General features: G+C 49.6%; 1 protein-coding gene across 3 annotated transcripts; it reads right to left on the bottom strand.

The window, feature by feature from the left end:
* Positions 1-2521: 2521 nt before the first annotated feature.
* Positions 2522-19155, bottom strand: SLC43A3 (solute carrier family 43 member 3). 3 transcript variants are annotated; one of them, XM_082341203.1, is made up of 13 exons: positions 18978-19155; positions 17532-17899; positions 17028-17157; positions 14439-14485; positions 11999-12075; positions 11680-11772; positions 10405-10544; positions 9208-9302; positions 7982-8155; positions 7637-7756; positions 4132-4318; positions 3373-3496; positions 2522-2761 (listed from the first exon to the last, which is right to left on the bottom strand). In XM_082341203.1, the coding sequence occupies exons 2-13, from the start codon at positions 17713-17715 to the stop codon at positions 2660-2662; spliced, it is 1473 nt and encodes a 490-aa protein (XP_082197329.1). In that variant the 5' UTR covers positions 17716-17899; positions 18978-19155; the 3' UTR covers positions 2522-2659. The 3 variants fall into 3 exon arrangements, with proteins under 3 accessions (XP_082197329.1, XP_082197327.1, XP_082197328.1); XM_082341201.1 differs by lacking the exon at positions 18978-19155 and adding an exon at positions 18531-18789; XM_082341202.1 differs by lacking the exon at positions 18978-19155 and adding an exon at positions 18575-18789.
* Between the last annotated feature and the right edge of the window lie 2279 nt (positions 19156-21434).

Here is a 21434-nt window from a genome sequence, read left to right as displayed (position 1 = left end):
TGGTTTTTAGTATATTCAGAGTTGTACAACCATCACCATTATCAAGTTTAGAAAATTTTTATCATCCTAGAAAGAAACCCCTTACCGTTAGCAGTCACTAATCTTCCCCGCAGCCCTATGCAATAGCTAATCTACTTTCTGCCTCTATAGATTTGCCTATTTTCTATCTGAAAGGAATCATACTATATTCTGTCTCTTCTGACTGGCTTCTTTCACTTAGCATAATGTTTTCAAAGTTCATGCATATGGTAGCATGTATCGATACCTCATTCCTTTGTATCGCCAAATAATATTCCACTGTATGGACATACCACATTTTATTTATCCATGGTATTAGGCATCCTTTTGAATTTAATATATTAACTGTAATGATAGCTTTGATCTGTTAAGTACCTACCATGTGCTAGGCACTTGACCTAATTTCTAATCTAGTCCAGGGAGGCAGGTCTATTTCTCCAATCACACTGATAAATTAACTGAGATGTAGAGGAGAAGTGGTCCATCCAAGGTCACACTAGTGACAGAGCTGGGATGCCAAAAGGGTTGGCCTGGCTCCCAATTCATACTGCCCCACCCCACCCCGTGTGCTATGCTCTCTCCTTCCAGTTCTTGTTCTGAAGCCAGAACAAGAAAGACTCCACTCATTCAGTGATCATTCTTCCAACAAGCCCTAACTGGCACCACGTGCATGGCAATCAGGCACTAGTCCCTGAGCCTAGTGAGACCCAGATGCTGCTTCCTGGAGTTCCCTGTCGAAGGGAGGAGAGGTGGTCATGGCAGGGGCCAGTCTCCAGGAAGGGTGTGACCAAGGCCTAGGAACTCAGAGCTGCTGGAGAGCCCAAGGAAAGGTTTTTACAGGAGATGACATTTTGAGCAGGACCCCAGTGGACCAGGCAGATTTCCCTGGCAGAGGCAGGGTGAGCCCCCAGTGCAGAGGAACTGGTGTGCTCACAGATCCTAAACCGGAAACCTGGGTCCCCAGGGATGAGTTCTGTGTCCCTGAAGGTGGGAGGTGAAGAGGGCAGGGGAGAGGTTGGTATCACATTGCTGACCGCCTGGATTGCCAGGCTGGACTATAGGCTTTGTCCTATGCCTGATGCAGCAGCTCAATAAACCTTTATTGAATGAATGAATGAATCCGCCTGCCAGCCCCTCCCCCTCAGTCCTCTCCTGGCTAAAAGGAATAAAACAAATAAAACACCTGGTGTGTTCCAGATGCTCCCGTCTCGCCCACCCGGTCCCTCACCTTATCCCCCTTTGCTACCGACCTCCTCTCTGGTCATCAGTAAACAAAGGAACAAATGCTCAGGTGCTCTCACTGTGTACTAGGCAGTAGAAATTACCTTAAATTCTCACAATCGCCCTCAGGGGTGCAGGTGAGGACGCTGTGATTGCGAGCGGCTAAGGGACTTGCCCGGCCGCTGAAAGGCAGAACTGAGACTCACACCAGACTTTCGGATTCCATCTAGCGTTTCTAGTTTGTGGGGGGGTCGGGGGGGTCGGGGAGGTCGGGGAGCGGGGGGGGAGCGTTGCAGTAGGGGGAGGGGTGGGGTGGACAGAAAGAGGAGGCAAGGGAAGGGACTGCTGGGGGTCCTCAAGCCCAGGGCCCAGGACCAGGTGGCCAGATCGCAGTCTGAGGGCTCCTGCCCCACCTCTGGGTCCAGCTGCCGCGCCAGGATTCCTCCACTCCAGCCCTGCACCCACTCCCCAAGGCTGGGGCTGGGACAGGAACACGCAGGCACGCAGGCGTGCACATCGCAAGAGCCCCGAAGCCTGCAGAGGCGGAGCAGCTGTTGCCTTAGGCAGAAAGGCTTTATTTTTTAAATAAAACTATTTAATATATAATTCAATATATTATAAAACGATTCCCCAGAGGACATTTTTATATAATACCCAAAGTAAATAATCATCTCCCTTCTTGAAGAGGAAAACATGCCCAAAAAGGCTTCATCAGAAATCCTTTGGTCAAGCAGGCTAGCTGGTTCCCAAGGCCCTTCGGGTGGCCTAACTCTTTGTCACTGTTCTTAAAACCTTCCAGAACGTGAACTCCAGAAAGAACCTCCAACTCCAAGACCCTCTCCTTCTACAGGTGGGAAAACTGATGCTCGGCGGGGAGAAGGGTCCGCTCAAGGTCACTCAGCATCAGCGGGAGAGCCGGGACTCAGCCCGGGGTCCCCCACCCCACCCGGTCTGCTTCCTCTTTCTCCCCAGGCTCATTCCCTAACAAGGCTGGGGCTCTGACGGAGAGCTGGGTGCCACTTCTGAATGCCAGGGGGGCAAAGCTGAGGCCACGACAACCTCACTCTTCACCTGGAAACTTACCCGGCAGCACAGGGCCCAGGCACACATGGGCTTCAGAGACAAAGAGGCCCGGAGAAGCAGGGGATACACCCTCCCATCACATCACCCCACCTCGGGCCAAGCATCTGCCAGGGCCACACGCTTCCTACCCTGAAACTAAGAACTTCCACGTGACTTTGCTTCTTGTCTTGCCGATAAGAAGGCTTGGTAGACAGTTAAATATGTCTTTTCGTTTTAAGAAAAAATAATGGCTACTTTATACAAGTAGCCTGGGTGGGCAAAGTCTTTCTGGACACGGGGTGCTCAAAGGTGAAGGAAGATGACACATCCTCAGGGCTGAAAAGTGAGGGCTTCTGAACTAGGCGACCCCAGGGGTGCTTTCTTTCTGCCAGCACTCCCGGTACACCAGGAAGGGGTGGACGAACGTCAGAAGAGTGACGAGCGCCAGCATCACATTCACCTGGAGGGAGAGAAAGCAGTGAGGCCAAGTCCACCACTAGTGGAGGGACCAGAATTCTGCCTGGTTTATCCTCTACTTTCCACTCAGACCCAGTGGTGCCCTCTGGGATGGACTCTTGGTTATTTTCCATTCTGCCCCATGCAGCAGGGTGGGTGGGGGGTAGGGGAATATTATATTATGCCTTTTATTTTGGCCGCACCCCGTGGCATGTGGGATCTTAGTTCCCTGACCAGGGATTAAACCCTCGCCCCCTGCAGTGGAAGCAGAGTCTTAACCCTTGGACCGCTAGGGAAGTCCCAATGCCCATCACACAGATGAAAAAACAGAGGCCTAGAGAGTATTCAGTGACCTGGGAAGCTGTGCCACGTTAACCCTTTGGCTTCAGGGACCCCACCCCCACCCCCAGCACAAGGCAGGGTACTCCCACTGACCCCAGTTTGAGAAGCAAGACCAAGGATGTACCCATGTGAAGAAATGCTCCTGCAGGGACCACACCCAGGCCACCCCAGCCAGGTTGGGGGCGCCCCCTGCTGGGGACCAACACAGTTGCCCCAATCTGGACATCCTTGCTGGTCTAAGGCCAGGGTCCCCCAACCCGCCACAGTACTCACATAGAACGGGTCATTCTGGAGGGGGCCTTTGATGAGGGTGAAGATGGGGAACTGGAGCAGAGACACAACAGCCGACAAGGCCATCACTAGCCCAAAAAGCTTCCCAAAGTGCTCTGAAGGGAACCTGGGCAGAGAGACAAACGAGGTTCCAGTGAGCTCTGGGGACCCTCTCTCCATGTAGGGGCATGGCTTTGGTGGGCCTTGGTCAGCCCCCTACTCCCCTAGCCTAAGCCTGCCTTCATCCACCCGCACCCACACAGCTCCCCTCCTTCACCTTTGCTTAGGCTTTCAAACGACAGAGCAAAGAGATGGCACCGTGCTTGATCCCGGGGAAACAGCATGGACCCAGACACCGGCTGTGACCCGGGAGGTCTCAAGGAAAAAACACATGAATAATTCCGCTATATGCTAGATGATGCATGCACTATCAGAGGAAGCAAGAATAGAGAGGCACAAGGAAAGAAAGACACTTTCTTTCTACTCTTCCCTGGGAGAGCTGGAACAGAAGTGGGCTTTGGAGGGTGAATAGGAGTTCACAGGGTAGACAACAGAGGCAGAGGGGAGCAGACATGAAGAGCTTTCATGTACATGAAGGCTCTAACCCTCCCACCAGCCTCCACCTCCTCTATACCTGCTCCCAGACGCTGTGTGCCTCCTCTGGCCACCTCTGGTCCTCATCTCCTGATTTCTTTGCCCCCAGCACACCTCCCTTTGCCCCAAGGGTGCCCCCGTCACGTGACGCATACCAAGCCCACTTACGCGAGGGTGAGGAAGGCAGCATTGCCCCCGTAGAGGAAGGAGCGGTTGATCACTTGCAGGATGAAGGTGGCGTACTGCAGGGGGAGGACAGGGATGGAGGCGCAGAGGGCGAAGCCCAGGCACAGCAGAGACGTCAGGACCAGCGAAGGCACTGTTGAGCACAGGGCTGCCGCCGAGGCCGAGGAACCTGGGCCAAAGGGAAGAGCAGAGGCTGCGTGGATGCCCGCAGGGGGGTCATCCTGAACCCTCTCTCCACGCATGCCCCATCTCCAGGCCATCAACAAATGCTGATAATTCACTTCCTAAATATCGTTCAAATGTATCCACTCGTTTCCAACCCCGGCGACTCATCCTAATTACAGGCCAGCATCACTCACTCATAGATTATCACAATGACCTCCTGACAGGGAGGCCCCTCAACCCACAGACAGACACTCTGGGTAGCACCACGGGTAATAGCAAAAGATTGGAAACCAACCAAATCAGCAGCAGTAGGGGAACGCAGCACCAACTATGCTGCAGTCACATAACAGAACTAGGCAGCGGTTAAAGGCAGAAGGAGGGAGCCTGGCTGTGGGACAAACCCAGGACAGAGAGTTATATAAAGAAAGCTGCAGGACAGCGTGTGCGATACGCTGCCTTTTATCTAAGAAAGAAAAACTGTACATACATAGAGTCTGTCTTTAAGGAAAAGCAAAAACAAAAACAATTACCTAACAAGGGAAGGAATGGAGGACAGGGAACAGAGAAGGAAACTAAACTTCTTTGACTGTATCTTGTTTCATAGTTTCGGCTTAGGAATAATGTCAATGTTTGATATGCAAACGTATTTAAAATAAAATTAAAATAATAGGAAGAAAACAAGCAAAGCAATTCCAAAAAAAATCCAACAAGGTGAAACCAATGAACATAACTTTATATCAAGTTGGTGACTCTTAAAATACTGTAATTTGACTGACAGCTCTTATGGGATGTATCCTCAGGATGAGAATGGAAAGAAGGAAAGAAAGGAGGGAGGAAGGGAGAAACAGCACGCAGCAATCATACTATTATTAATAGTATTGATGATGCTAAACCAGTAATTATGCATAAAATATATTTTTAAAATACTATATATATATATATAGTATGTGTATATAGTATACAGTGTATGTATATACAGTATATATATTAATATAGTATATATTATAGTATTTTAGGAACCATGATTTTCAGAGGAAAAGAGATACAAATGTAAAAATCAAGGAAGTAAAATTTGAATTAAAATATCAGTACTGAAAAAAAAAATATATCAGTAGTGGATACTCATGATGTATTTTTTCATCCAAAAAATTATGTATATCTTACCTCAGAGGCCTAAAAGCAATGACAACCCAGGAGAATTAGAAACCTTAGCATCCAAACTGCAGTCTTTAAATACCGTTTCTCATTTAAAGGGACCCAGGGCTATTTGGAGAAATGGCTGGTTTCAGGTATGGGCCAGGAAACATACCCAATGAAATGGACCTGAATATCTCCTTGTGCCAGAAGGGAAAGACACTCTCTAAAACTAATGGGACTATTTGTTAAGGACACAGATACTGGATTGGTAAAGTTGCCAATAGTCAAAGATGAGACAATTTGAGCATCAAGAAGAATTGTGACACAAATGGATTGAAACATGTCAAATATATTTAAAATGAGATTTTAAAAGAGAAACTATGAATGGTTACCCCTGGAAGTTTCTAAGGCACCAACTCATTTTTCTAAAACTAGTAAATAGAGGAAAAACCATTCATTTATTTCAGGGTAATGAAATAGTTAATAAAGGAAAGTTTTTCTTTCTAGAGGGATTCTAGCTATTAAAAGCAGAAGGAAAGATAGAAATAGAAAATCTCCTTTTTGCAACCCTAATAAAATAATGGGTCTAGGCACCGATCATCAATAGCTGTTAAAATCGTTAGGCCTGCAGCTGATGGGAAACTTTTATAATGGGCGGATCAGACTGACAATGTCTGAACCCAATGATCAATCTTAACATCATAAGAACAAAACTACGGGTACCAAGGGCCTGCTGACGAGAGCGTGTAGGTAGCCCACGGCTCCACCTCTGAATTATTCTTGCCAAAAAATATTAAATAATAATATTAATAAAAATATTAATCTGCCTGTTTACAGGAAAGACCCAATCAAAGAAACGTTTTTACATGAAAAGGATGCCAAATCCAAAATGTGGGAAATTTGACAGGACAAACAACCTAGTTCCTTCAATAAATGAACAACTAAGGGAAAAAAGGGGGTGGGGGACACAGAGACTTAAAAACATCTAAAAGGCACATCAGTACATTGTGTGGCCCCTGTATGGATCCGAATCTGAACAAACCAACTATAAAAAGGCATAGTTGAGACCATTAAGGAAATCTGAACAGGACTACCTTATTAGATGATACTAAGAAATGACTAGGGGCTGTTTTACGTATGATGATATTATGGTGATGTTTAATTTAAATAAAAGAGGCCTTATTTGCTGGAGCTACAAACTGATGTATTTACAGATGAAATGATCTGATGTCTGAGATTTGTTTTAAAATACTCCAGCAGCGGTAGGAGAAGCAGCTCACGGAAGGGAGGAGTGGGAGAGATGAAACTACAAGGGTAAAGGGAATTCCCTGGCGGTCCAGCGGTTAGGATGCTGCGCTTTCACTGCGTACGCCAAAGTTCAATCCCTGGTCGGGGAACTAAGATCCCGCAAGCCATGAGGTGCAAGGCCAAAAAAAAAAAAAAAGAGAGAGACCTCAGCATGCCTGCTCCTCCATTCTTGTCCAAGGATCATGTCCAAGCTCCTTGGCATAACACTGCCTGTCCCTTCTTACCTCCGTCTTTCCAGCCCCCTCCCTACCACCCCCTCTGTGCCCTGGCCAGCCCGAATCACTTTCTGGGATTCTTCAGATTCCTCAGTGTTTCACTCTCCCCTTCACCACCTTGACTCCTCTGCACTCCTGGGCCACTCTCCCAAGGCCCTCCTCTTCATCTTCTCACTTCTTTACTCTTCCTTTAGGTCTTGGCTTAGATGCCACTTCCTCCAGGAAGACTTCCTTCCCTGACACCCATACCATCCCCACCCAGAACAGGTTATGTGCCTTTCTTTCTGTTTCATAGCTCCCTGCAGGTTTACTTCATGGACTGTAAAGCTTGATTACTGGCATTTCTCCACTCTCTAGACTGAGAACAGCTTCTTGAGAACAAGGATATATCTGTCCTGTCCGTTACTGAATCTAGAACTGTGACTGGCATATAATTGGCACTCAGTGACTACTGGTTGGATGATGGATGGATGGGTGATGAATGGACAGATATGGGATGGATGGATGGATGGATGGATGGATGGATGGATGGATGAGTGATGGATGGATGAATGGACAGATGCAAGTAGAAAAGGATTTAGAAGAAAAGAGAAGATGGGCATGGAGGAAAATAAAGATCTCTCCCCTCCTGGTTCCCTGGTCCCCTGGAGCCCAGGTCTCACCTGTCTTTCTTGCTTCCTGCTGGTACTTGTATTTAAGCCGATCCATGAGCAGGCCATTCCAGGGGGCACACAGCACTCCAAAGAACTGAGTGATGGCAAAGGCATTTGTGTAGGTGCTGACTGCAGAGGGCAGAGAGGGGTTGGGCGGTAAGAACTTTCCAGGAGTGCCTTACAGGAGAGGACCCTCCCACCCGGCCCTTGCCCTGCCTGACCCTCCTCGCCACACCCCTGCTCAGACCTTTCTCTGGAGCACAGAGCCCTGCTGAGCTTAGCACCCCGCGGCTCGAGGTTCCAAGTCCCCAGCTGTGATGCTCAGATGTGCTGCCTCCCAGCCTCGTCACATACCTAGTACCCTGTCCCCACTGGCCAAGTTGCTCAGCAGAGAGTTGAGGGTGCCGATGAAGAGGTAGTGCCACAACTGTATCACAGACAGCCACACCAGGTGCCAGGCAAAGCGCCGAGAGAAAGCGTAGCTCCGGAAAGAGCGGGGTTCCTGCTGCTGCCCTGCTCTTGGGATCTCTGGTGGGGAGAGGAAGATTTGGGCAAGAGTTACAATTAAAGTTGGGGGGCAGGGATGGGCAAGAGTGTAGGGGTCTTGATGGGACAGCCTGAGGTCCGAGCTCAACTGCTCTTCTTGCCTTCCTGGGCACAACGCCACCTCGACGCATCATCCTGTCCCCACCACCTTGAATGAGCCTCCCACGTCCTCTGCCTGCCGAAATCTGATCTATCGCAGCTTGGACTCAATGACGTTTCTTGCACTAACACTTTCCTGATCTTTCTCAGCCAGGATGATGAAAAGAAAGACGAGAGGAGAAAGTTAGAGATGAGGGTTCGCGGCGGACAGCTAGTATTTCAGCTGATCTATATCCCCTTCTTTTCTTTCAGTACCAGGATCCTGAGTCTCCTCTGGAAATCTCCCCCTGCCCTATTCTTCACGGTCCAGATGGGACTGTGAATTAAGCGTTCCATGCCTCACCCAAGGCTGACCCATTTGATCATTCTCCTCGAGAGGCAGACTGGCTGTGATTTTAGACTGGGGCCCCCAGAGGCATCCTGGTTCTACTCTTCCTGGATGGAGCCTGGCAAGTGCACTTTGCCCTTGCTTTTGTGAACTTCCCAGAATCCTGTTCTCGTTTCTACCTTAACCAGCAGTGGTTTGTGATGTTTATAACCAAAGACCCAAAACAGACAGAGGAGAGAAAGGAGGCAGTGATGGAGATGGGACAATGAGAGAGGGCAGACCCAGGGGACCTGCAGAAATGGGGACAAATAAGGCAGACTTAGGAGTGGGGGGAAGGGAAGGCAAATGATGGAAGACTGGCTGCGAGGGGAAAGGGTATGATGAGATGAGAAAGAAAAGGGGGACAAAAAGGAGAGATGAGACAAAAATTTTGCCCCTCTCTGGACCGCCTATAAACTGAGGGGGTTGAGAAGATCCTGCAGGTCTTTTCCCTACCTGACCTTTCCTGATTCTGAGTCCCTGGGAAAGCTCTGGAGGTGAGCAACCAAGTTGGCTGCGGGGAAAGGCCACGTTCTGGAGTGGAAATGGGTTAACCAGTAGGGCTCACCTTTCTTTGGTGAAATGAACTCCTCTGAAAGCTCCAGCTTTTGGGACTCAACCGTTTTCTTCTCTTCCTCTCCGGGGCCATCCCCAGAGCACAGGCTGTGGAAACAGAAGCCCCATCAGCCTGACCCAAAAATTGTGAGCTGAGCCTCAGATTCAGGCTGGTGGGTTGGGGATAGTACATTTCGCTATACATTGGAATCACCTTTTCACAACCCCAATGCCCAAGTCACAGCCCAGACCAATTAAATCAGAATGTCTGGGCATGGGAGACAGGCTCCCATATTTTTTAAAGATCTCCAAGTAATCCCAGCAATTCTAATATGTAGCAATGTTTGGGAACCACCGAAGTGCAGGAAGAATAGGACAGGCCTGGGTTCAAACCCCAGCTCTGCCTCTTCCTGGGGCTGTGCAACATGGCTCAGACCTAACTCTTCTGAGCCTCCTTGTTCCCATTTGGAAACTGGAGATAAGTATGCGTATCTCAGGACTACTGTGAGATGAAATCAGAGCACATGGGGCTGCCAAACAGCAAACAAATGCCCTCTCTCTACTGCTTTGATGAGTGGCGGCAAAAACGGTCCCATTTCTTCCCCTCCTCTGTTCTCCACCCTTTGCAATACAGCTCTGACTATTTCCCTGTCCCCTCCATCTGGGCTGGCTTTGTGAGCTGCTCAGCCAAGACAACCCAGCAGAAGTGATGTTGTGACAATTCTAAGCTTAAAACTGAAAAAACCTTGTGCATTTTGGCATTTATCTTGGAACCCTGAGACCACCATGTGAAGAAGCCCAAGCTAGCCTGTGGAAGGATAAAAGCCATGTGACCCAGAAATCCCTGCCACTCCAAATGGCCAGACAAACCCCATGTGAGTAAGGCCATCCTAGACCAGCCAGCACCCAGCTAGCCCACCAGATGATCAGAGGCATGAGAAGCCTTGTCAAGATCATCCAAGTAGCTCCCTGATCAGTAGAACTAGCCAGCTACCCATAGACTTGTGGAAATAATAAATGCTTAATGTTTTAGGCCATTAAGTTTTGGGGTAGTTTGTTATGCAGCAGTAGCTAACTAATACATCCCTGGTCTAGTCCTCCTCTCCTGGGACAGGTTTCCGCTGCCTTACTATGTCTGTCCCATCCCTGCTTCCTACTCCAGGTGAGATGAGGGGTTCTGGGCACACCATCACCAGCTCATAGTCCTTACCCGTAGCTGTAGTTGGGGGGCAGCGGGTAGGGGATGTGCCCCCGGGGCATCAGAAGGAAAGTACGCCCAACATGCCAGGCACTGCAGACAGAGATGAAGATGAAGGAGGCCCTGAGACTGATGCCCTGTTCATAAAGGAGCTGCAGAAAAAGGAGAGGAAAGGTCAGTGTAACAGCCACGTTCACAGCAGCATTATTCACAACATCCGAAAGGTGGAAGCAAATCAAGTATCCATCTGCGGATGAATGGATAAAGGAAATGTGGCACATACATACGATGGAACATTATTCAGCCTTAAAAAGGAAGGAAATTCTGACACCTGCTACAACATTGATAAACCTTGAAGACATTACGCTAAATGGAAAAACCCAGTCACGGAAGGACAAATACTATATGACTTATGAGGTACCTACAGTAGTCAAATTCACAGAAATAGACAATAAGACAGTGGCTGCCAGGGGCAAGGGGGAGATGGGGGGGTACCCACAATGGGGATTATTGTTTAATGGGCACAGAGTTTCAGTTTTACAGGGTGGAGAAGAGTCCTAGAGATGGATGGCGGTGATGGTTGTAAAACAACATGAATGAACTTAATGCCATTGAACTGTACACTTAAAAATGGTTAACATGGAAAACTTTACGTTAGGTGGGGTTTTTTTGCCGCGCAGCTAGCAGGATCCTAGTTCCCTGACCAGGGATCGAACCTCCGTCCCCTGCAGTAGAAGTGCAGAGTCTTTTTTTTTTTTGGAAGTGTGGAGTCTTAACCACTGGACCACCAGGGAAGTCCCTGGGTGTATTTCATCACACAAAAAGTCAGTGTAAGAATTAGGGGCTGGGGCTTCCCTGGTGGCGCAGTGGTTGAGAATCTGCCTGCCAATGCAGGGGACACGAGTTCGAGCCCCGGTCTGGGAAGATCCCACATGCCGCGGAGCAACTGGGCCCGTGAGCCACACTTACTGAGCCTGCGCGTCTGGAGCCTGTGCTCCGCAACAAGAGAGGCCGCGATGGTGAGAGGCCCGCGCACCGCGATGAAGAGGGGCCCCCACTTGCCGCAACTAGAGAAAGCCCTCGCACAGAAACGAAGACCCAACACAGCCAAAAATTAATTAATTAATTAATTAATTAATTAATTTTTTTAAAAAAATGAGGGGCTGAAACCTGTTTCTAAGAATGAGTCTTGGCCCAGGCTCTTGCCTTGCACCCTGGAGGCTGGTCATGGATGCCTGGTGCTCCCCAGCAGCAGGGAGATAGACATGGGCTATTGCTATCCTTTACCTTAATGATAAGGAAGACTGACGAGGAAGAGTCAAATGCTCCATTGTACATGGTGATGATGGTTGAGCGGTGTTTGCCAAATAGGTTCCCGATCTGGAGAACACACGATCAGCCTGAATCACTTATTTATCCGTGAAATCTTTCCTGTGCACCCGGCAAGTGTCAGGCCCTCATACCCAGACCTACCCTTCCACCCCAGGAGCTACCACCCTGGCTTGGGCCAACCCCATCAGAGGCAGCCCATGTAGCAAAGTGCTTCTCCCTCCCTCCACCCGCCCCAACCTCCGGCCAGGTGCCTGTGATGAGGGCAGGCTCACACCTGCAGGTTGGTGATCAGAAACAGGATTCCTCCCACGGTGAGCATGGGCATGGCCAGGAAGAGCAGCACAGCTGAGTCTGGAACAATCCAAGACAGAGATGGGGAGGTGTCACAGTGCAACCCAAACATGCAGCCCCGAACTCTGGCCCCCAACTGCTCCCTACAATCCTGGGCTCAGGACCCCAATTCTAGGCAGCCTCCCAGCATCCTCCAAGGATCTTAGGGTCCTGGTCAAGGCTCCTTCACGTGCCCCTGCGGAGGGACCCTGCAGAGGTCTCCTGAGACACCCTCTTCCTCATCAAAGATGACCCTTGGTCTCTGGCAGGGTGGATGTCTACAGAGAGAGGCACGACTCAACCCACCGCCCCCTTCCCTCATTAAACCACAAGCAGCCCCTCTATTCATCCTTGACACTGTGGGGGAGAGAAGCCTGGATTCAGTCCCTGAGTCCAGCCTCTAATTCACTGCTTTGAGCTAGATTTTGAATCTGGGACTCAGTCATTTCATCTGATAAATGGGAATAACAGTCCCTGCTCTTCCCACCTCACCAGGCGCTGTGAGATCTGAGTGTCTCTCTTTTGTTCATTAAACTTTGAGCATTTCCTTTGTGCCAGGCATTGTGCTTGGCACTGGAAATGCAGGATGAATAAATACTTCTTGCCCTTGGAAAGACTGACATGCAAAAAAATCATTCTAACAGGTCTGGCAAGTGTTGGGTAAGAAAGCAGAACTAAAAACAACTAAAGTGCCCAGGACTAGGGAGCCCTCCGTAAATTAGTCTTTCCCAAGTCACAGCCTTCTTTCTGCCCACCTTCATGATTTGGGCCATAACCCACACCTGTCTTATTTGCTAAAAAAAATGTTTTTTTAAGTTGACTCACTTTTATCCAAAAGAAATCTATTATTTTTAAACGAAACTTTATATTGGGAGTTCCCTGGTGGCCTAGTGGTTAGGATTCTGGGCTTTCACTGCCGTGGCCCAGGTTCAATCCTTGGTCGGGGAACTGAGATCCCACAAGCCACTGTGGCACGGCCAAAAAAAGAGAAAACTTTATATCGCTAGTATAAATGAAAAGCAACTTGTGTTGCTTGTTGTGAATAGGAGGTAACTGTAAAAATAAATACAATGAAAACACTGTTATTAAACTTCAGAATGTTCAAAGCCTGATACTTGCTCTTGTCATAGTGTTAAAATCATCCCAGCCCCAAACCAAGACTCTCGTGCATGAAATCAGAGGGCTGAATGAGAAATAAAAAGGGAGTAACTCTCCCACCAGGTGATTCAATGTTAATGCAGCACATGTGTGCTTCCTAAGAATATTCTCCAAAGTAACTATTATCCTAGTAACTTTTGTTCCATACTTTGAGAAGCACTGTAAACCTGCTCATTTTAGAGCATTCACACTCTTTACCATTCAATTTCTGTCTCTATAAAAGGTACGTCTTCAAATGCACTAAAGGTTGGTTGAGATTCCTTTCACAATAGCATGATTTTTCCAAAACCAAAAAGCCCTATTTTAGAGGGAAAGGGAATATTGTGACTCCAGTGATTCACAAATGTGAGTCAAACATACCCAGCCATCACCTCCACATTCAGCCACTTGAAAATCATGTTTAGGCTTTTAGGTAAGAAGACAGTTTGATGAGCAGAGTGGTTTTAAAATAACTGGCTTGAGGTGCCAGGCTACCTCATGAGATCTGCTCAGAGAGAGACCCTCAGTCAGCCTGCGTTCACTGAACACAAATGAAGTAACAGCTTCAGCACAGGTACTAGACACAGGAGAGTTAGGTACTTTTACTTCCTAACCCCAAAACTGAGCCACGTGATCTGACACTGGGGAGGAATACTGGAAAGCATCTCTTGGCCTCTATAACTGAGATGCTAGCAAAGAGCACAGCCAGGGTCCCAGGACCCCTTCCCACTAACTTGCTCTGTGGCCTTTGGCTAGTCTTTGCGAAGGGTCTCTCTCTGACCTGTTTTCTCCTCTACATAATGGAGGAAGTGGGGAATACACCAGACTGGAATTCCCAGACTTTGGGAATTTTAGACACTTATAGACCAGTAAAATTTGAAAAGAAAACTTCTGACTACACTAGAGTTATCAGTTTGTACCCGGCTAAGTCAGGATATTTTCAAAAACTGCCATTCATATTATCATTTCATTAAAAAAAAAAAAAGAGAGAGAGAGGACATTTAATACATAACAAAAGGAAGGATGTAATCTTTTGAATAAAGTCTTCTCTCTGAAGCAACCCCTCCACTGTCCTTATTTTTTGCACGTCTCACTAGACTAAACTGTTTTTATAGACCAGCAATAACCCTCTCAAGGACTCTTTCCAGCTGAAAAGTTTGTGGATCTCTGAATAACTGCCCATTACCTTCTGCACCTGCCCATCCACCAGCTGCCCCTGAGGTTGTGTCCCTCCCGACGGCACTCACCTGCAGAGGTGAAGGCTATGGTAAGCGTGGCGCTGGTGTAGAGAAATCTGGAACACAGAACGGCAGATGGAGAATGCGGTCAACAAGAGAGAAAGCTGGAGGGGCAGGGAGCGTGGAGCCAAGGTCCTCCCACCTAGAAGTCCCAACCAGCCAAGCCCTTGAAGAAAGGGGTTAGTGCCTCGTTTACAAATCATAATCTTGAGTTCTAATTCCTCTTGCTGTGTGACCTTGGGCAAGGCACTGCCCTTCTCTGGGCCTCAGCAGCCTCTTCTATGAAGAGATGTTTGTGGATGGACCTAGAGACTGTCATACAGAGTGAAGTAAGTCAGAAAGAGAAAAACAAATATCGCTTATGAACGCATATATGTGGAATCTAGAAAAATGGTACAGATGAACCTGTTTGTAAGGCAGAAATAGAGACACAGACGTAGAGAACAAACGTATGGACACCAAGCGGGGGAAGGGGGGGGCGGTGGTGGGATGAACTGTAAGATTGGGATTGACATATATACACTAATATGTATAAAACAGATACCTAATGAGAAACTACTGTAGAGCACAGGGAACTCCACTTTGCTGTATAGTAGAAACTAACAGAACATTATAAAACAACTATACCCCAATTTAAAAAAATTAAAAAAAAAAAACAGAATCTAACCATTTAAAAAAAAGAGATGATTGGACTGACTGATCTAGGCCCTAAGCTTAAAGTTCTACAATGTTATTGTTTAAGGACCACGATCCCAAGGTTATGGGACTCTCTTAGAAGCATGGGGTAATAAAAGCAGTGCTTAAGTGTGACATTCTGATTTATAATAAGAAATACATATTTGGTCCAGGTCCGCAGTCCCTGACACGGGGCTCCTAAGACCCTTATAAATTCCTACATAAGAGAACTAGGAGCATCTTTCATTCTAATGAGGTGACCCTGGATGGGTCCTGGATGCGGGCTGCTTACCAGGAAGACCAGCCATAATTAGACGCTTGGAATTTTCAGCCCTGCCCCCGACTTCTCCAGAGAGGGGAGAGGGGCTGGAAATGGAGTTAATAATTGATCATGCCTACATGAGGAAGCCTCCATAAAATCCTAAGAGTATGGAGTTTGGGGAGCTCCCAGGTTGGGGAACACAGCCATGGACCAGGAGGGTGTGGCACCCTAACTCCACAGGGACAGAAGAGATGCTGGGCTCGGGACCCTCCCTGACCTCGCCCTATGTGTCTCTTCATCTGGCTGTTCATCTGTATCCTTCATCATATCCTTTAATAAACTGGTATATGTGTTTCCCTGAGTTCTGCGAGCCCTTTAGCAAATAACTGAATCCAAGGGGGAGGAGGTCACAGGAATCCCAGGTTTGCAGCTGAAGTTGTGGGTAAACTGGGGACCTACCACTTGCAATTGGCATCTGAGGTGGAGGGCAGTCTGGTGGGACTGAGCCCTTAACCTGTGGGATCTGATGCTATATCTCCAGGTAGACAGTGTCAGAATTGAGTTAAATGATAGGACACCCAGCTGGTGCCACAGTATTGCCTGGTGTGGGAAAGGCTTCCACACATTTGGTGACCAGAAGTGCAGAGTTCTGTGTAAAAGTAAAGGAGAAACACGGGTGGGAAGACTGGGTTTTTCTTAACACACTAAAGGCTGGAGAAGAGGGAGTGGGCAGAGAAGGACGGGCAAGAGGAGGAGACAGGTGACCAAATTCCAAGAGCGACTGACAGAGTCATCGTGCACCCAAAGGCTTAGAGAGCCAAGGACTTGCTTTCCTGCCCGGCTGTTTCCTGGTCCAGCCACCCTCTGGTCCCTCTGACAGCTAGCCTCTCACGTGCCTCCCGGGAGGCGCCGGCTCTGGGTCCTATCAGCTCCCCCGCAGGCCGCTGCTTATCACCGAACCTGGCCAGCTGCGGTGGCACCCTGTGGAGCCAGCAAGTCCCTTACCCTCCGTGACTCGTCTGCATGGGATGGACCCCCACGGCCTCCCCTCCCGTCAGAGGGAAACTGAAATCCCACCGCTGGAGACACCCAGGACGCCTTACTACCTAAGCTTCTGGGGAGTGATGGTGGCGGTAAGGAGGATGGCAATGAGTCACTCGGGTATGATGAGGACAAAGGTCCCTGGCATGAAGGCGAGGGTGGTAATTCTATTTTTATTTTTATTTCTTTATTGGCCACACCGCACGGCATGTGGGATCTCAGTTCCCCAACAGGGATCAAACTGGTGCCCCTTGCACTGGAAGCGCGGAGTCTTAACCCCTGGACCGCCACCAGGGAAGCCCCGAGAGTGACAATTCTAGGCTTTGCTAATTTCATAACCCTGTCCCGGGCCAGCGCTCACAGGAAGCAGGCCTGGGCTCCTGCTCGATTCAGCATATCATACAGCATGCAGTGTCACGTGCAACAGAGGAAGGAGGTGAAGAAAGGGAAGCAGGAGTGTGGGGAAGAGGGAAGGTCGAGACAGAGTCCACACCCTGGGCAGTTTCTAGCAGGGCTGCTGGGGCAGGGATACCCAGTTGCCTGGCCTGGGTCTCCCTCCAAACAAAGCTGCTGCCAGAATTCCTCTTGCCCACCCCTGTTCAGATCCCCTTGGGACTTACATGGCTATGAGGCGGGCCACGGTGGTCTTGAAACGGTCAAAGATGTAGCCAGTGGGGAACGTCATGAAGTTGTTCATGAAGGATGCCAGGGTGAAGATGAGTGAGAAGCGCTCGTCCTGGGCTTTGCAGTCTGGAGGAGAGAAAGGCAGATCTCAAGAGCCCAGGGTGGACGGGCCAACCTCCCATCCATCCCAGCCTTCCTGCCAGGCCGGCACCCAGCCTGGCTCCCGTCCAGGGCAGCCTCTTCCATCTCGGACAGCTTGCCTGGTAGAATAAGTTCTCCCTTAGGTACGTGGAGACGTGACTGCCCCTAATTACCTCTTGGGAGCCGGTACTTCCCTCCCCGGGGACCTCCGAGACCAAGGTTGAGGGCAGGGGCAGCTGACACTCCCTTCCTCTCACCATAGACATGCTGGCAGAGGAGGCAGCGGGTGGAGTCCTTCCGACCCCTTCCCGCCACCGGGGAACCAGACTCAGCTTCCTAGAGAAGCCCTCCTCCCTTACCATCCAGCCCCGTGGCATTGCCCATCAGCCTGGCACTCGGTTCACACAGCTCCTCGAAGTAATGTTCTGTTTTGAAGACAAACACCAGGGATGCCCAGCCGAAGAGGACGCCCGCAAAGCCGAGGCATTCCAGCAGCCCCGTCAGCAGGGTGGCCACACGAAGGGGCAGCCTCTGGCCCTGCATGGTCCGAGGTGGAGCCGATCCTCAAATCCCACTGGTGGCCTCCTGGGCTGACCACAGGAGCGGCAAAGCCCGGCTTTCGAGCCACTTGGAAAATTCCTTCGGCAGGCGCTTCTGTTCAGGTGGCTCTCTGGTGCTGGCTGTTTCAGGCCTGGGTGAAAACCATCAGTGGGCGATTCCCTGGATCCTGTAAAATAAGGCAGAGGCTGCTTGGTACACAGGGCTGTGGGAAAGGTAGCGGTGGACAAAGGTTCTCTGTGGGATAGACAAAGAGGCCAGGTGTTAGAAACAGCTGCAAATGCCTCTCCATCCCACAGCTGGCAACAGGTCGGGAAGCTGGATCTGAGCCTCAGTTCTGGAGACGGGCCACTAAAATAACAACAGCAACTGTGAGCCAGGAACAGGGGATAAGGGACTTTACACAGGTCCTCACAAAGCCTCACAATAACTTGGCAAAGTGGGTGTTTTCTTATCTTCAGTTCACTGACAAAAGCTCAGAGGACTTTGTCAACTTCCCAAGGTCACATGGTCCGGTTAGTCACGTCGCAGGCCAGTCTAAGGGCAAAAATATCCCCACCTCCACACGATCCTCCGTGACCCTCGGCTAGGACTCCCAATAACCCCCTTCCTAGCGCCCCTCCTCGCATCACCATCTGCCAGGAAAGCGCTCCCCACCCCCACCCGCTCCCCCTCCAGCACGTGGTCAGCGGCCCTCCCAGCAGGGGCGCCCCGAGGTCTGCCCAGCCACAGAGCCCCTCGCCTCGTCCCCGCGGCCCCGCCGCCCGCACCCCCGGCCCCGGCCCCGAGCCGCGTCCTACCCGCTGGCCTCCTCGCGGAGCTCTCGGGGTTAGCCGCAGCGTACCTTGCGAGGTTTAGATTCGCGCCTCCACTCGCCCCTCCCAGACCCTCCACGCCCCCAGAGATCCCGGAAGGGCCGGGATGGGCGGGGCCAGAGAGGTCCTCCGCGACCCACTCTCCATCACTTCCTTCTTCTCCAGCTCTCACAATCCCGTGCTCTTTTTGACCACGCCCTGAGACCTTCCCTCCTGTCACTCTAACCCCAGCAGCATCTGTTTCCCTCTCTTGATCCTCTTGCAGCCTCTCAGCTCCTTTGCCCCTCCTCCCTCCCCTGACCGAGATAGTTTTAGTTCTGTTGCGCACAGACAGGCAGCCCCACGGAAAAGATCACACAGTCGCAGCACACACACAGACGGCTTACCTGCAGACACACACACACACACACACACATACACACACACACACACCTTCTTCCTTGTGCTCTACCGGGACCACGCGGGTGGGCACAGAATATGTTTCTCCCCATTTGCCCAGGAGCTCAATCCTTTCTCCTGATCTCATGCTCCTAGCGCTGCCAGCAAATCCCAACACAGAGTAAGAGAACCAAGAGCCGGAACTAGACAGTGCAGACAGGAAAAAAAAAAAATGGTGCCTGGCCTTTCAGTGACTGTGTTGCCTGCCATTCCACTACCTGCGGCCGACCAGACGGTGCACCCTGAGGGAAATTCAGGATGGAGAAAACAGGATTCTGGCCCTAGATAGTTAAGATCTTTTTTTTTTTTTTTTAAATTTTTGGCTGCTCTGGGTCTTCGTTGCTGCGCCGGGCTTTTCTATAGTTGCAGCGAGCAGGGGCTACTCTTCGTTGTGATGCGCGGGCTTCTCATTGCGGTGGCCTCTCTTGTTGCGGAGCACGGGCTCTAGGTGCGCGGGCTTCAGTAGTTGTGGCGCAGGGGCTCAGTAGTTGTGGCGCATGGGCTTAGTTGCTCCGCGGCACGTGGGATCTTCCCTGACCAGGGCTTCAACCCTTGTCCCCTGCCTGGGCAGGCGGACTCTTAACCACTGTGCCACCAGGGAAGTCCCAGTTAAGATCTTATGCAGGAATAACTTCAATAAGCCAAGATGCTTGCCTCTTCCCATACTTAGAAAAACGCTAAAATCATGAACTCGAGATGTCTGTTTTTGTGATTGGCAGTAATCTTTTCCTGTCTGACTACATGGGCTGTTATTGTTATTGTTGTTGTTGTTGTTTCTCCAGCAAAAACGTTTAGATATCTGACTCCTCCCTGACCTCTTTGGAACAGTTTCTCAGAGCCGAGAGGCTGCCTCCCAGGCTATAGTCCTCAGGAAGGTCCCCGAATAAAACATAGCTCACAACTTTTAGGTTGTGCTTTTTTTTTTTTTCCCAGTCCACAACAGCTTTCCAGAAACCACCCCCTGGCGTGGTGCTCTGCCTTTTCGCCACCAAGGACCCCTTTGATTACTCCCTGCCTCACCCCCAGCCCAGGTTCTGAAAGAGTCAACCTGCCAGACTTTATTGATTAAATATTCATTCATTGCTCCATTTTTTATTAATCAAAGACATATATAATTGCCCGTCGGAGCTCGTGATCAGCATGAACTAGCCAGCTGAACCAGCGGCGCTGCTCTCATTCTGGCCCAGAGCGAGTGAACTAATGGCTTCCGTGGCCATTTCCCCGTATAGAAAGCTGAATCTGGGGGAGAGCTGCTTGTATATTCAATGCAGTCTACAGCTCCCCAAGTCCAGCCTCCTGGATTCCTCCTGGGGCCCAGGGACTCAAGCTATTCCAAACCCACCTTTCTTTTTTAATGTAGAAGAATTAAGAGATTAGGACAGTGGAAAACCAGAACCAGGGAGTATTTTCCAGATTGCTACAAAAACACAAAGGATAAAGTGTAACCACCCAAGCACGGGCTGTATAGAATAGGGGTGGCTCTGATCCTATATCTGGTACTCACGAGTTATATAGCCCCAAGCCAGCCCTTTGGAAGCCCCACCTGTAAGATAAGGCTGATTAATTACACGAATTGTCACAAAAGAAATATGAGATGGGTTGATGAAGGTATGGTAGACAGTAGCCAGACTGCGTATGGATAGTAAGTACTGGGTTCTCCAGGGTCCAGGTATGCAAACAGAGCCAGAGAAGCAGCCTTGGGAGGGGTCTTCAGAGGAACTTGCCCAAAGCCACTCTGGGAGTGCTTTAACACTCCCAGACTTCACATCGGCTAATGGGACATTAGAGAAAATAAGTCTTTTCTTAAAAAAAATTAATTGATGGGGGAAAAAAAAAAAAGAAAATATAGCAGCCCTGGACAAACAGGACTTAAGATGCAAGATTTTCTATTTTACTGTGAGATACAAAGACACTGAAATTAATTCAAGGCCTATCTCCTGCTCTGGCTTACATTTTGGTCTCCTGAGGACCTGGGGGGATCAGTGAGTGTGGAAGCAGCAAGGGAGGAACACAAAAAGTCAAAGCAAAGAGACAGAGATTTTAGAATGTAAATCTGCAGGAACCGTCAGAAAGGCCCAGCTCCCGGGCTATCTGTGCATCCAGGACTGGAGCTCAGGACCCGGACAGCTTGTCCGGGCTCTGTCCACCTTATCCTGTTATCTTTCTCTGGCTCTCAGTGGCCCCCCACCCCGCCACCCGCATCGAAGTCTGCAGGAGGCACTCCCTCTGGTAATGTGACCGTCTTACTGAAACCATTGGGACGGAATAATAGAATATTCTTTGAACCATTCCCGTTTTATTTGGTTCGAGTTCCAGCATCTAGCAGAGGCAGATGCTATTTAGATCACCCTCAAGCCTCACTCCGATGAGGATTAGTGTGTAACATCAGAGAGAGGAGCAATTATAATAAGATCTGACGGTGCACCTGGGGATGTCTTCATTCCTTCCCTC

This window comes from Balaenoptera borealis (assembly GCF_965194805.1).
Source record: "Balaenoptera borealis genome assembly, chromosome: 11".
In the NCBI taxonomy this organism is placed as follows: Eukaryota; Metazoa; Chordata; class Mammalia; order Artiodactyla; family Balaenopteridae; genus Balaenoptera; species Balaenoptera borealis.
This window is presented reverse-complemented; position numbering and strand designations above follow the sequence as displayed.

Bases quoted from the DNA above. Each gene is read 5' to 3' on its own strand.
- SLC43A3 (XM_082341203.1), bottom strand. From the start codon at position 17,715: ATGCAGGGCCAGAGGCTGCCCCTTCGTGTGGCCACCCTGCTGACGGGG. The intron at 9,303-10,404 runs GTAAGGACTATG...CTGTTTCCACAG, and splicing joins CCCCCCAACTACAGCTACGG to CCTGTGCTCTGGGGATGGCC. The intron at 3,497-4,131 runs GTAAGTGGGCTT...CTCTCTGCCCAG, and splicing joins GCTGCCTTCCTCACCCTCGC to GTTCCCTTCAGAGCACTTTG.